The sequence below is a fragment of the Scleropages formosus genome, chromosome 15 (genome assembly GCF_900964775.1).
Source record: "Scleropages formosus chromosome 15, fSclFor1.1, whole genome shotgun sequence".
Taxonomy (NCBI): Eukaryota; Metazoa; Chordata; class Actinopteri; order Osteoglossiformes; family Osteoglossidae; genus Scleropages; species Scleropages formosus.
The window spans coordinates 14,487,225-14,503,562 of NC_041820.1; the positions used below are offsets into that span (position 1 = coordinate 14,487,225).

Here is a 16,338-nt window from a genome sequence, read left to right on the forward strand (position 1 = left end):
ATTTTATGTCTGTTAAAAAGTCTGGTGTCAGGGGTAAAAGTAGTTTTAGCACATTCATTAAAGGTTTAGCTGGCACCTTATAGAATCCCAAAACGTGACTTATTTGGTCTTGAATTACTGAGTTTCTTTGAACCGGTATACAGGAGGTATAGTGGTTAGAGCTCCTACAAACAGCATTTTCCACGCTCAGTGCACCATACAGTGTAAACATCAGGAATATAGCTTCTCTAGTATGACAAATACCAAAAATATCAGTTGAAAACTTTAGAGAAACCAATGATGAACAAAACTAAAAAGTTAAGTTGAAGGAGAGAATTAGTCAACAAATGTAAATTGTGAATTATGCAGTATCAGAATGTAATTTTAAATGAGAGAAATTATAAAATGGGATATTAGATAGATTCTGACCATGTAGCTTATGTTTGCAGAGTATTCTACATACTGGATGTCTTATGTTCCATGACATGGAGAATCACAGAAGATACAACTGGTCTACCAGGTCCAGAAGACTGTAAAGTGCTGACAGAGCTACAGTAACATAGGTAGGCACACTGTCAATCTTTGACTTTAGATCGGTTGAGAAAGCATGGAGATTGTGCGATCTTTGCCACAGAGATTCTTGTATGGACTTACTTGTGCAGCTGAAACATGTCCAATGCAATAGTACTACTGTTACTCTATAAAGAAGGATTGATGCACATCCTTGTCGAGTCAAAGTAGATAGAATTCTCATAACGAAAAATGTCATCCTAGCTTTTAGCCAACTAACTTTAGGTGGTGGAGCACAGCACACTTGTTGGGGTGTAGGGATTTGTGGTAAGGTGAGGTTATAAGAAGTGATACTGGACATTGTGCTGTATTGCAATGTCACTGAAGGGGTGACAGTGTTGTGGGGCTCATTCCAGATAAGCTGAAGTGCACTACTATTGGAACAGCCTCCACATCCACAAGGAGCATGGTGAAATAACAGACGTAGCAAGGTCATTTAAGAGAGATTGAATGTATAGTGAAAACAGAAGCAACCTTGACATTCCAATGAAGCTGGAGCATACTGATCAGACGGAGCACTGAAGGCTGATAAGGTTCCCATTACACCGACAGAACGCCAACGTGAAGAAACATTCGCCCATTTGTGTCTCTGTTTAACGGTCCCCACCTTCACAGCTGCCTTTTCATTTGAACAAAAAAAAAAAAACCAGGAATCAATATGACCAACTTGGGGAAAAGTTGTCCATGTCCACCAAGTCTCCTTATTAGTCTGTTTTACTTCTCAGTAGTTTCACCTAACCTTAATAGTTCTACCAACAGATGTTACATGACACCTTCCCCTTGCTGTCAACAGTAAATGCGTGTCTGGCAGGTCAGCAGGATGCAAAAAATTTTTTACTGGAATAAGTTGTTGTAACTAACTTGATTGCATCCTAAAAGCAAATTCACCAGTGAGTGATTTGCAAAAGATTTCAAAAAGATGCCCTTTCTGCTAAAATTACATGCAATTTTCTTGTATTTTGTGCATGCAGACTGCACAGACAACTGAGTAAACAGACAGTTTAGCGCAGGGACAGACAGTCTATCTTTATGATTTTTAAAATCAGTGACATTTTCTGAGGTCACCGTTTAATCTCAGCTTCTGCTCATTGTGTAGATCTGCAGCCTTCATTTGTCTTTGTCACAGAGAAAGAGCTCCACACGTAACTCAGCACTGACACCAAAGCATCGCGGTAGCGTCAGATACAAAGGAAACACACTGATTGAACCCCATTACTCACGACAGAGAGTGTGTGGGGATGCCATGTTGAGTGCCTGAGTCATCAAAGTTCCTCCATTTTGGCGAGGCGTATCAGCTCTAAAGCATCACTCTTTGTCACTGTAAAGATTTAGCCTTTACTCTGGGAACTAATTATGTTGCTGTTATCAGATTAGGTTTTAATTGAATGTAATGTGTTTGTGTTTCGTAATGTGGAACAGTCCAAAAAGTTAATGGACGATATCTCGTAGTAGCAGGGCTTAATTATGTATTGCATTTGCGTTCCTAATTTGTTTTGTAATTATACAACATTTTATAGTACCACTGTATTACTAGAGGGGTATGGTATGAAATGTTTACTGGATTACACCTGCTTACAATGGAAAATATAGGTAAAATGCCAGTATTTATGTCTCACAAGGATGCTGGGTTTACAAGTTATAGTTGGTGGTTGTGTAGCATCTTCTTTCCCATGAGCACATTTTAAAGTACTGTAAATTAAAAATTTAAAAATATTCTTTTTCTAGGTTTATCTTAAGACCATCTGCATTTGGGGAATAAGAATAGCTTCCACATTTTCAAGTTTTAAAACGAACAACTAAAAATTCCTTCAGTGTAACACCAAAGCATAACAAAAAACTGTCATTCAATATACATCACAGCTGTACTGTATCACACCTTATTTTTGAGATTCCATGAACTAACACAATTAACCTTGTCTTAGTTAAAACCAAACAAATGGACACTGACACAGATTCAATTTAGCAGATTCCCACTGTTCTACAGAGTAACTCATCTGTGAAGAATTTTATAATGGGAAATATTTTACTTATTCCACAGGAATATATACAGAACAATGAGTCTATGGTAACAGTATACACACTGTAAATAAGAAGGCCTGTAAAGCAGCTAAGACAGAAAAGCACAGTGTTTGTTCAGTCCAAGTCATTTTTAAATATGATATTGATGTTTTATACTGTCTGTCTGCCTTAAGAGACCAAAATAAGACATGCTGGATTCACAGTTTCAAATGTTGCAGAATTAAATTTTGCCAGCATGTATGGAAACAGAGGAAGCATGGGAAACGAACCATTTCTTCATCAGTGATCACCCATGCCCCATCCTCTTCTGTCATTACAGCCCATTGACAGCTTCTTCTAAAAACGGGTACGCATGCTGTGAGACAAAAAGAAATTCCCACCAGGAATCCCCTCCTCAGTTCTCTTGGCACTCGGTTGCTATGGAAGCAAGGATGTCGGTAACCTCCTCCTTCAAACATGCAGCTCCAAAAAAAACATGCCTTTAATACTGGTTTACGATTCATCCCCACCCCTCAGAGACAGGCGATAGTGAGCCCCGGGGTCAACAACAAAACTGACTGTGATTCAATTTGAGAGAATCTGACATCGAAAGCAAACATCTGCATGCTGCAGAACAAAGCCCAGGAGAGACGCTGCACAAGGAACAGGAAAGCACCTTCACAGAATCACTGCCGATGACCCTGATGATGAAGCCCTAAATAGAACACTTGAGCCAGTCCTAAGAAGGGGGTACACAGAGGCTACAGCGGTAACCTCATAATAGATATTAAACAGTATATTAGCATTTTGCAAAATAACAGACTCCAGAACAAATATCATCGGGAAATCAGTTTGGATTTGTTCACTTGTTCATTCTACAATTAATCTTTAAGACTGATGTTAATGTTGTGTGCATACTACCACGTTACTCATTTAGTGACGTGCACGTTCAAAGCTCTGCAGGATATTCTGGGTAGCAGAAATGCAGCCATGCATGTTTGTGTATTACTGTTGTGCATGGAAAAAATAAACAGTGATTATTTAATGAGGAATTTGCATGTGAAATCCCTCCAGATTTATATATCACAATAAGCAATTACTTGTTTCTTATAGTCTGTCACAGTAACAGTGCGCGCTAAGTGGTATTAAATTACTGACAAAAAGTTTCTGCAGCTGTCCATAAATGTACTCATTCTTCAATTTAATAAGTATCCGCCAATAACCTGTCATTGTGGAGTAAACATTTGACCCTGTATGAAATAGGTCAGGGACAGTTGGTAGCACAGTGGATAGAGCTGCTGCATTTAGAGCCAAAGGTTGCAAGTTGGAATCTCACTTCCGGCTGTAATACCCATGAGCAAAGCATCTACTCTACTACAGCTGTATAAATGGGTAAATAATTGTAAGTAGATTAATGCTATAAGTCGCTTTGGAAAAAAGTGTCAGATAAATGTAAATATGTGATGTTACAGCTTGTGAGCCCAAAATGGACTATAGTTCAAACTGATGAAAAAAAATGCACTGGCTGTTGGACTTCACTGAATATACAACATACATGTGTTTCAGAATGCAGACATTCATGTGGCCAGTGCAATGCTCAAGTTCTTGAAGCTGAAACCAAGAGGTTGGTGGCTCAACCTTTCCTGCTGCTCCTGCAAAATACTTAAATATCCAAACAGGTCAAATGCTGTAAGTTTTAGATAAAGCTACAAGTTAAGCTGCAAACTATATCAAAGGTGACATATAAATGATCCTGAGTTTGCAATTCACTGTTGGTCTTTTAAAAGACATACAACACTATGGCTATTTGTATTCTAAATACATTTATTCATTTAGCAGTAATACAACTACTGTATTAAATGAGATATAGCACTGTTTTCCTGATAATGGACAATTTTAAGTCAATCAGAAACAGTAGGATGTTGATTGGAGTATCTTTTTCTTCACCTCTTTGTAGGTAGTCTTGCTTTCCAGTTGAAGGTATTCATCATTTTTATAGCATTTTGTGCACATGGGAGTTCAGTACCTGCTGCCACAGCCAGCCCTAGGCAGTGTTCACTCTGTAATTACTTAATGAATTTTTTTCACCTGCCACAGAAGGAGGGTGATCATTTTATGTACCTTCATCTTAAATTACAAAGTGGAAGGACATTGGACATGTGGTATATTGAACAGGACACTGTCCCCTGTCAGTATTCAGTTTGGGGTGTGTGCCACTGCCTATCCAAAACTTCTCTGACAGCATGAGACCTCAAAATTCTCAAGAATCACAGAAAACCATCAGGGACTCTTATCAGTACACTGCACTGAACCTAAGAGGAGCTCAAACATGGAACATTTCTGAAGCCTACAGCTGAATCTGACTGCCCTGCAGTATCATTCATAATTAACTACCATATTTTGCTCTTCAACTATTGATTAGATTTCCTCATTCATTTTTTTTTTTTTTTCCCATCATGTGAAACGCTTTACTAACAGAATGGTTTGCTTCCGTAGTCATGTTTAAAAGATCAAAACTATTCTTTATTTGCAAAAGAATAATAAAAACAGTAGGAATAGTTAGGAATATAATGAGTATTTAATAATGGTCATGCAATGGTGAACAGTGGAAAAAATAATACACACACACACACACACACACACACACACACACACACACACACACACATTATCAGAACCGCTTGTCCCTTACGGGGTCACGGGGAACCGGAGCCCACCCGGTAACACAGGGCGTAAGGCCGGAGGGGGACACACCCAGGACGGGACGCCAGTCCGCCGCAAGGCAACCCAAGCGGGACTCGAACCCCAGACCCACCAGAGAGCAGGACTGTGGTCCAACCCACTGCGCCACCGCGCCCCCCTCACGAAAAAATAATATTTCTTTAATATTATTTATACAAAGGCATCTACTCACTCCTGTTGTGTTTCTTTGGTACATGACAAATAAGATACAGCTCTGCTGCTTTAATTTTGGTACTGATTTTAGTCCCTAAATGTTTCATAATAAAAATGTGCTTAAGAATGCCTCATCCAGCATTCAAAGTATCAGTCTTGCTGGAGCAGTTAATATGCTCGTATTGCATTACCAAGATGGCTTGAGAAACCACTCTAATCACTTAGGATTTTACAAGGATCCTTTTCCTATATACTAAGGAGATGCACTGTTTCTATCTCAATTTTAAATGTGTGCAAGTGATTTGGAAATTAAACACATGGTGTCTGGCAGTTGTTTGTCCTTCTATATATAATTTGAGGCACAGGGTCAAAAGTTTTCACTTTGCCCCCAGGAAGCCAATACTCAGCCACAGGAATGTTTTCTGGGGTTGTAAGGCAGCTGCCCAATTGCCACTCTGACCTCAAAGTGTCAGTCCGTTCAGCCTCTGCACCACCTTCTCTGAACTTTTTATCTTAGATCAAAGGAGTATGAGTATTTTAAAAGAAATATAGTTTGTAGGTAATAAAATTGAAGCACAAAAATATTTATGGACAAACTTAAAAAATACATCAAAACTCTAACCCAAAGTCATAAATTCATCTCCACATAAATTTATGATGTAGTCTAGCAGTCTTCCGAAATAAAAGAGCAGCACCAGTCTTAAGTGTTGCCCTGGTGTAGAAGTAAGGTCAGAACAGAGAATTACTATAGGTATAACACCAACGGCCGCTACTGAAACACCGTAACGACGCACTGAAAATTGAAAGCAGTGTAGGAAAAGATCAGTTGTGTACAAAATGGAGCCCAATTTACCCTTAGATGTGCACCTCAAGCCCTCTGTCTCACACACACACACTACTCTTAATAGCTATATCTGTTTCTGCTGGCACAGGTCTATACTTAAAAGAAAACATTTTACATGTTGAAGGTGAACTATTGCTTGTATGTCCTGTTTAATATGAATCTTTGAAGTCACAATGAAATTAATGCAAAGTCAAGAATGTAGGGAATATAGGACAGCTGAATGAAAAATTACTTCCGGTAATTTTTTTTAAATGAGTCACCTGTTCAAAACAGCTGTATTCCAGTTTTTACTGATTGTAATTTTTGTGTCACTGTACTCTCTGATCCTAAGCTGTGTAGAAGTCTCTTCAACACCAATGCAGCTCCTCGCCTGAAGAAAGGTCCTCGACCTTCCAACTCTCTCCAGCCAGATTCAGCGGGCTTCTCAAAGGAAATGAAAGAGCTCCGGGCTCCTTGGGATGACTTTTGAACAGTTTCTCACGGCCATGAATAAACAAACCTCTTTACATCTGTATCTCTTCTAAGGGCACCAAAATCCAGCAGGTCACACAACAGAAGAGATGACATCATGCTATAATGCACCAAATCACATGACTGAGGTTTGTGATACAATTACCAAAATGTATCGATGTCCTCTATGTTTCTCATCTCTCACTACATCACTGTGAAAGTAATCATTTGTAAGAGCTTGATTTTGCCTTAAAAATTGGAGCTCTAACCTTGTTTAGCTTTCATTAAAATTATGGTGTGTAATCAAGCCTCCGGTTGATCACGTGTTGTCTGCAACACAACCCTTCATGCTGGACTGTCACTGTCCGGCACCTTGTAGCACTACAAGTCAGCTCTAACAAATAAGCACACGGCCAAATGTCTTAGATATTTGTGACAACTCCCGCCTAAAATATGATTTTCCTTTCTGGAAAAAAATACTTAAGGGAACAAAATGTTTCACTAATTGAGTATTGTTTGGCAGCATATACATATTAGAAACAGTATAGCTTAATTAACTTGCTCAAGTAACATCCATCCATCAGATGGAACAGCTTTTCCACTGCACACTCATGGTGGTCTAAAGCCTGGAAACAAAGTATGGGAGGTAGAGGACCCCCTGGATGGAATGCTTGTCCTTTGCAGATATATTATACACACACATGCTCCTTCAGTCACAGATACACTAAGGTCAATATAACTACCAATTCACCTCACCTCTCACACACGCACGCAGATCTTTGGACTGTAGGAGAAAATCAGTGCACCCAGAGGAAAGCTACATGAAGATGTGGAGAACATACAAACTTTGCACAGAATGAGGTGGCTTGGAACCCAGAACCTTGGAGCTGAGAGGCACCGGGACTTCCTGCTGAAGATTTTAGCAGAGGGTCCTGCATAAAGGTACAACGAGGGGACCGGCATACGGTCATCTTCCATTTAAAAGAAGAAGAAGAAGAAGAAGAAGAAGAAAAAAAAAGCCTTCTTTACACAGAAGCCTCCTGTAAAAAATCAGGGACCGTCAGGGTCATTCTTGACATGGGAAGCTTCAGTAAGATCAGGGACCTCCTTCACAGGAGAGCCTTCGGTCCGGACGGTAAAATATGGGGAGCATTTTCAAAAAGGGAGCTCGAGCGTGGTAAGATACATGATTATTACCGAATAGATTCAAAAGGTAGCTTTGCGAGTTTGTCATTTTACTCCCTCCACTTCTCACAAGAAATTGCCTGAGGGAAGAGAGCGGGCTGCTGGATTTGGCGCTTCACCGTCACGTGAGAGAGATGTCACAGTAACACGAACAAGTCCCGTTAGAACTTCACACACACACACACACACACACACACACACACACACACAACAAGGGGTCCAAGATCTCATAACCTTGACTCAACGGACACCTTATTAAATAAGTTTTTAGTCAGGGCCTGTCACTGTGTGTACTGTACAAAAAATGACAGATTATATATTTAAATTTAATCTCGAAACGGTTTTCGGTCACCTGTAATTGCTACGACACACAAGTGTTAAAATCGAAGCTAACAAACTGACGAAAGAAATGAAGTAATTTACTGTTGAACTTAATAACGAGAAGAGCATAATGGCAATACAGTTCCCGGCGAAGCTGTCGCGCGCACACGCGGGTGACACACAGCGAAAGAGTAAAATAATTAAGAGCCTTCCGAACGCGTTAGCAGTCAGTGTATGTCAATTTTTTTTTTTTTTTCCCTTTTTTAATTTTTACCTTGTGGAGTTTCCACATGGCTCCGAGCGCCTTCACCTCGTGCGTGGAGTGCCTGCCCTCCTCCAGACACTGGTAACACACCGGGGTCTTACACTGCACGCAGTACATGCTCAGGTTCTCCAGCTCGTGCTCCGTGCAGGTGGAGATCTTCCGGGGACTCGCGCGCCGGCTGATCCGGCCCTGCGCGGGTGGCACGAGCCTGTGCTTGGCGAGGGGCCCGCGCGGCGGGTGGCACCGCAGGCGGCACGGGTCGCAGTAGAACACGTCGCACTGCTCGCACATCACCGTGGCCTCTTTGGGGCTCTTCTCGCACAGCTGGCACTTGAGCGCGGCCGCTTTGCTCTGCTGGTACCGGTCGACCACCCCTTCCAGCACCCGGTTCTTGGGGAAACCGCGGAGCCCCCGGTCGTCGAGGATGAGACTGCGATGGCATTGCGGGCAGGTTATAGAGGAGTTGCGCGGGATAGGTGGTAAGCAGCCGGGATGTGGAAGCAGGTGGTGGTGCTGGGGAGGAGGGGGATGAGGGACGGCAGGGGGAAAAACCCGCACCCCGTTCGGGGACTTCTGGCAAGGGGTGGTCGGGGCACTAGCGAAGCCCCCGTACGAGCCATAACCACTGTCGGCCTCACTGTACAAGCTCATTTTGTCCAAGTCGAGGTAGTCATAGTCAGAGACCGCCGAGCCGGACGCCCGGCTGCTCTGCGGAGATTCGGCATCAGGCGTCTGCACTAAAATATTCCGAGCACAAGCCAGGCAGATGTTGTGAGAGCACGGCAGGATGATCGGCTCTCTGAAAAAGGATCCGCACACCGGACATTTTAATTCTTCTTCCATTTCTTCCATGGTGAAGGTTTTCAGAGACAGCTCTCTCCTTTTGGTAACCAGATCGACGGTAGGTGGGCAGCGCGCAACTTCGGCTGCCACAGACTCAGACTCCACTCGAATGCAATTGCGCCGGCGACAGACCGGTAATTTATTTGACACAACCTAACATGCTTTGGAAAAAGTCCCGCCCACACACGAATCCCATTGAACGTATCGCTCATTTGCAAGCTCCCATTGGACAATCTAACTGTCGGTTCATTTCGCAGTAATTGGTTGAATGACACTGCAGCGCTAATACGGCAAGACCGAAGTTGGTCCAATAGAATGAAATCAGAATTCAAAGTTAGTTTCCTTCCGGCGCTGTAATCAACTAAAGCACTGATAATTTGCTTTCAGCGCTATAAAGAGGATTTAGAGCTGCTACCCATAAACCGTTATAATCTCTTGCTTTAGTGCACGTAATATTTATGTGCACCTTCTTCGCAGCCAAATTCACTCTAGCTGATATTAAAACAGTAGAAAGCAGAAAACCAGGCTGATATGAGCCACACTGAGTTTGGAACCCACACAGCTTCAGGGTTTACATTGTGCTGTGATGCAGAAGAAAATTCGGAGCATGTACAGTACTTCAAAAATGTCACTAAAAGCAGCAGCCTTTTCTATCAAACCTAAAAAGAAATGCTTCTATCTATTCCGGGCAATAAATAACCTGTACCTGTATGAGGGACACACCACAGTGCTGGAGGAACCATCCTCAGCCTTGGAAGCTGCCGGCTGGGTTTGATAGACACTGCTGATGGCCAGGTGTACTGCACTGGAAATGACCATTTTAGGGTGTTTGTCCTCTGACTTCCCAGATTTAGTTGTATCCAGCTTTATGTCTGATTCCTCTGTTTGCATGAGCTATCTGTTAACCAGGACATCGAGGACAGCTCAGATGTGTCCTCCTCTGAGTCACAAAGTCAAACTGACTCACATATTTTGAGCTGTGGTTATAACAGCAGAGCCTGCCTGCATTTGGGAAGAACAATTTTGCCAACCCATGGGCTCAGTTTTTTATATATGTGGTTTGTGAACACAGAGTAGTTTGCGTAATTTCTTACATTTCGAACAGAGCAGCTTTTTAGATTTTGATACTTTTTGTGCTTCCTAAAAAGAAGAAAACTGGTTAGATAAGGTGTGATTCTTTTATGAGAAGTATACAGAGACTGAAAACCTCATCTACTCTTGCTCAAGTCTATCTTCTAGTAAATCTCAGCAATTTATTAGCGATGTATCATGTTTCCATAGCAACAAACCAGGAATCCAGCTTTTGGAAGAATAGTACTTTTTAAAAGGTGTCATGTTGAATTTGATGATATTTGTCATGATTCCATAAGCATTAATAAGATTAATGGTAGCATTTAAATGACAATATACAGTAACTGACAACTTTATAGATAAAATCTAGGCCAAGAATGAAAAAACACAAACCAAATATAACAGCTATCCATCTTCCCTTTCTGTGCTATGGGAGAAAATATCCTAGGTTTATACTGGTACTGCTAATACATAGTGCTTTCAACGATACTTGTAAGTCTACGAAGTGACTTCCAATAAGCACTATAGTGTAGCCCACACAATTTCACCCAATGTCACTTACAATACCCTAGATAGACTGCTTACAATGAGTCACTCATCCATACACCAGTGAAACATGTTCTCTCTCTCTCTCTCTCTCTCACACACACACACACACACACACACACACACACACACACACACACACACTACAGGCAATTTTGAATCACCAATTAACTTGAAAGCATGTACAATACACTTATTTTTTAAAATTTTGTAAAAAAGAAAAAACAAAGTGAAAAGTTAGTATATGGTACTATACAGTGTATTGTATTAAATAATCACACACACACACATTGTCTGAAACCACTTGTCCCAAGCAGGGTTGTGGCAAGCCGGAGCCTAACCTGGCAGTGCAGGGCATGGGGCTGGGGGGGGAGGGGGCACACCCAGGATGGGACGCCAGTCCATTGCAGGGCACCCCAAGCAGGACTCGAACCCCAGACCTACTGGAGAGCAGGACCCAATCAAGCCTGCTGCGCCACCGCACCCCCCGTATTAAATAATGTTTTTTGAAAATAAATGTAAATATATTTTATGTAAGGACCCAGATTTCTGCTGTCTCTGACTTCACATTTTAGTCTCTGCTTCGTCATTATTGTTATTCAAAAAAAGCTAGTACAATGTTTAATGGCAAAAATACCTTATTTGTGAGAGAACTGTTGAGTAAGCTAAGTAAATCACTAAGAGATAATTTTGAAGTAAAATACTAATTAAAGCCAAGCTGCTCATTCACGGATCATGGTTTAGCTAGCTGCATTTGAGAGAAAAGGTTTTATTTTCAGAGATGAGATTGGCACTGTCATCTGCAGAGTAGTGAAGTGTTCATCAAGCTGTTCATTGTGGGAGCTCTTGGGCTCCTCTGCGTTCCTCCACTGGAATCACGCCCAGCTTGCGGCCACTCCTTGAACATCACCCGCATACTCTCTGTTGTTTTCTCTGCCAGAGTTACAATCTGCCAGCCCAATGGCTCTGGCAAAAATGCATCGTTGAAAGATTTCCCTGTAGAAACTTCTTCTTTTCATTCTTTAAAAATATTCCTTTCGTGAGCACTAATTTCAGTTCACAATTTTTGAAAGCGGAGCTGCGTTTGTTAAGACGCGATTGCATTGAAGTTACAATAAGACCAAAATCAGTTACATGTACCTGTATACAGAGCCGAAATCACAAAGAGAGAAAGATAAAGGTTGGACAAAAATATTAGGGGGAAAAACTGTATCAGTTCTGTTTCCAGTTAGCTTGCTGAGTATTGCCTGTGGTTGGTTACCTTCTTCACTCATTTGCTAACAAGAAATTACAGACTTGATCAGCTCAAGTATCAGGTTAAACAGAGTTGGGTGGCATGGTGGCACAGTGAGTAGCGCTGCTGTCTCACAGTGTCTGGGTGGTGCGAGAGAATGTGGGTTTGATCCCTGCTCAGTCTGTGTGGAGTTTGCATGTTCTCCCTGTGTGTGTGGGTTTACTCCAGGTGCTCTGGTTTCCTCCCACAGTCCAAAGACATTCTGTTCAGGTTCCCCCATAGTGTGTGAGTGACAGAGAGAGTGTGTTCCACTGATGTATGGACGAGTGACCCATTGCAAATAGTGTATCTAGCAGTGTAAGTCACCTTGGTGAATAAGATGTGTTGGCTGATAACACTACATAGAGTTCATTGGAAGTTGCTTAGGAGAAAAGCATCTTCTAAGTGAATAAATGTAAATGTTGGAGGTTAAATTAGGGAAGAACAATCTTCTGTAGAGCTGGTTAGTGTCATCAACTTCTACATCTGTCACTGATGAAATACTGTTATTCCATTAAACCAATGACAATAAATAAAGCAAGAAATGCATTGTAAGTGTTTCTGTATTTGTGTTTTCTTGTATGAAGTAAATCATACACTCATTTCAGCATAGTGAATAACATGAACTGCTGTGTACTGCTATTTAGCAGTTAAATTATTTTGCAAAGTGTGGTCAGGTGTCAGTGCTACACTGCATTAATGCCATGTATCCAAAGAAACTGCAAACATCTCTGTTCTGTCTGCAAGGAAGCATGGGATGCTGGTGTGGGACAGTAATATTCTGTTCAAGAGGGAAGTTGCGCTGTTGAATGAACTGACCTTTCGAATTAAACCCAGTCTCAGTCTCTTTAATTTTCATTGATTCTCGTTTTGCCTGTGGGTTGAAACACAAAAAGAAGATAATTTGCAAGTTGTTTCTTCCTTAAATACACACACACAAACACACATTTTCAGAACCGCTTGTCCCATACAGGGTCACAGGGAACCAGAGCCTACCCGGCAACACAGGGCGTAAGGCTGAAGGGGGAGGGGACACACCCAGGACAGGACGCCAGTCCGTCGCAAGGCACCCCAAGCAGGACTCAAACCCCAGACCCACTGGAGAGCAGGACCGTGGTCCAACCCACTGCGCCATTGCGCCACCGCACCCCCTTCCTTAAATATATTAGATTAAAAATGTGGAAGAAAGGGCTGCCCCACTCTCATCTTCAAGGACCATAGTGTTTGTGACCCATAGACAGATAAATAGACTAGTCTAACAGGACTGGGTTCAACCGCACCCCTCCAGTCGTCTAAGAAACAGCTGAGATTTCCTTTGAATCCTTTAGTGTTCCTTTGATCATCTGATTTCCTTAATAAATTCTGGATCAATTTTTCACCCCATGCTCTGGAGAGGCTCTCATCTGTCAAAATAGTAAGCACAAGGATGACCCATCTATATGTAAATGAAACTGTAAAAGCTGCTTCACCCAGTGCTTGTTAGTCATGCACAGCATGGCAGACATATAGCAGGTGTCATAAACAAAAAAAATGAAATATTTTCTACATCTCAACTAGTCGTGAAAGAAGGCATTCATTGGCGTGAGGACACACTGACGACTCAGGCCGGAACTGTAAATCGCTGAGGGCAGTGAGTAGCCATGGCAACGCTATTGTCAAAAAAGCAGCCTTCAGATTTGTGCTGTTTGCTTTTGTAATGTTATGTATCAGGCGTTTAGTGCACAGCTGCCTCCTTTTACTTTGTGAAAAACATGCGTATACGTGGCACTTCCTGCTTTAAGCACCCAAACTGCAAGCATTCACCCACTCAGACATCCTACCATCTTCATCTTTATGAAACATTTACGTGCCATCTGTGCAGTGACATTACGCCCACCAGAAAATGCGGCATTTCCAAAACTTCCCTTAAAAGTGATCTCCTCTTGTATGACACATGTACTGTAACTTGGTGTGAAAGAAAGAAATATTGCACTGGGTACGTCCGCTTCTCTGGTAAGGCAATAACCCAGCTGTACAAATGGGTAAATAATTGTAGGTAGACTAACATTGTAAGTCGCTTTGAAGAAAAGTGCCAGCTAAATGAATAAATATCAATGTAAATCCGTCTTGTCGCAAGCAGTCTCACCAGCACTACAAAAAATACACACACACACACACACACACACACACACACACACACACAGAGTCTGAAACCGCTTGTCCCAAGCGGGGTCACGGCAAGCCGGAGCCCAACCCGGCAACATAGGGCACAAGGCTGGAGGGGGAGGGGACACACCCAGGACGGGATGCCAGTCCGTCACAAGGGACCCCAAGCAGGACTCAAACCCCAGACCCGCCAGAGAGCAGGATCCAACCAAACCCGCTGTGCCGTGGTGCCACTGCGCCCCCCCACTACAAAAAATATTTTTAGTTAAAAGAAATTACACAATAAACACAATCCCCATTTGCTGTAAGGCATTCTTTTTTTTTTTATTCCCAATAGAAATACTAGATAAAGCGAAAAAGGAAAACATGATGGACTGGAGTACAAATTAAAATGAATGATGTTTACAATAAAACGTGTTCTGTTTAATATCACAATTGCCTTTTGCTGTATCCCTGTAATGATGTTCCTCTGCCAGCCTTTCTATTTGGCTCAAATAACAGAATAAAGTCATTTTTGTCCCCGCAGCAGTATGTTCACCCTCATAACCTTCGCTACGACTAAATCATATCATGAACGATTAAATGCAACCAGGTGACAACATGAGTCCACAATCTGGTTGTCTTGCTTCAGCAGAAACAGACAGCTGTTCGAGGATGTTATGATAATATCAGAAGATGGCCTGATATTGCCGGGGAAAATCATCAGAGGAACATGAACAAACAACGTGTCGAGTACAGCTGCCCTTTCGCCTTGTGTGAATGATATTTTGCAGGTAAAATAAAAAAAAAATCAGATTTCTCCGACACAAATATGTGTAAAAAATCTACTTACAAAATGAATACATTTAAAAAACATAAACAGAGAAGGAAAAATCTCAGATCATCTTTAAAAATGAGTAGTAAAGTGCAAGCATAAAGTTATCGATTTTTTCTTGGGCTCTGTCTTTTCATTTGGCTCTGTGTATGTGAATGCCATCTGTAGTGTTTATATTTATTTTTATTATACTGCGTGGCTCTATAGAAGCATGATGGCACAGCAGGTAGCAGTGTTCCTTTGCAGCTCTGTGTTTGAAGGTTTGAATGCAGCTCCATACCTGTTTGTGTGCCTTTCGCATGTTCTATCCCTGTCTGCGTGGGTTTCTGTTTTCTAACCTGATTTCCTCCCACATTCAAAAAACATGCTGTTCTAATGAATTTGACCACCGTATCAATCAAAATAAATGTGCCGGTGCCTGTGATACACTGTTCCTTGCCTTGCGTCACGTGCATCACAAAGAACATAACTGCAAAAGTGGTTACTGAAAATGTACCGAGACTCAGCACATCTGTTTGTGTTATTTTCTGTCTTGGTCGTGGAAAAGCTACACTACGAAGATTAAAAAATATAGATGTACACCAGTTTCTGAAATTAATGGAAAAACACAGAACATCATAGAGCCCAGCAAGATGAATCAGAGACCAAGCCTGAGTGGAAATAGACATCATTCAGTTGCTAAGCAGTGAGGTCAGACTTCCAGCATCTATCGTGCTGTTAATGTTCAGATTTACTGCCAGTTCTGTGCCTAGGCACCAACATTTGCTCTTAGCAGCGGATAATATGTACCCTGATTTACAGGGTGTGATGTTGTTGGTTAGTTTGGTGTCAAATTACGGTTTTGTTATGCACCTGACAAAATGATTGCTTTAATATAAATGTATTTCCTTATCGAGATCCACTTACTGTATTTGTTGTGTCAGAACCAGCAGCAAATATGAGTTCTGTGTTTTACTTATGTGACAGTATTAGTTCTTTCCAGCAATTGACATATTATGTTCACGTGCATTTATGTATTTAGCAGACACTTTTCTCCAAAGCACTTCCAATGAACTCTATGTAGTGTTATCAGCCCACACACCTTATTCACAAAGGTGACTTACACTGCTAGATACGCTGGGTCACTCATCCATACATCA

At 41.7% G+C, this 16,338-nt stretch overlaps 1 protein-coding gene across 2 annotated transcripts in view; it reads right to left on the reverse strand.

Annotated features, from left to right (window-relative positions):
- Positions 1-9,444, reverse strand: part of trim9 (tripartite motif containing 9) — a 28,837-nt gene extending 19,393 nt beyond the window's left edge. For both annotated transcript variants that reach the window (XM_029258271.1, XM_029258270.1), the window contains exon 1: positions 8,517-9,444. In XM_029258271.1, the coding sequence (XP_029114104.1) occupies positions 8,517-9,359 (843 nt within the window). In that variant the 5' untranslated portion in view covers positions 9,360-9,444. The remainder of the gene's footprint in view (positions 1-8,516) is intronic.
- Positions 9,445-16,338: the final 6,894 nt, after the last annotated feature.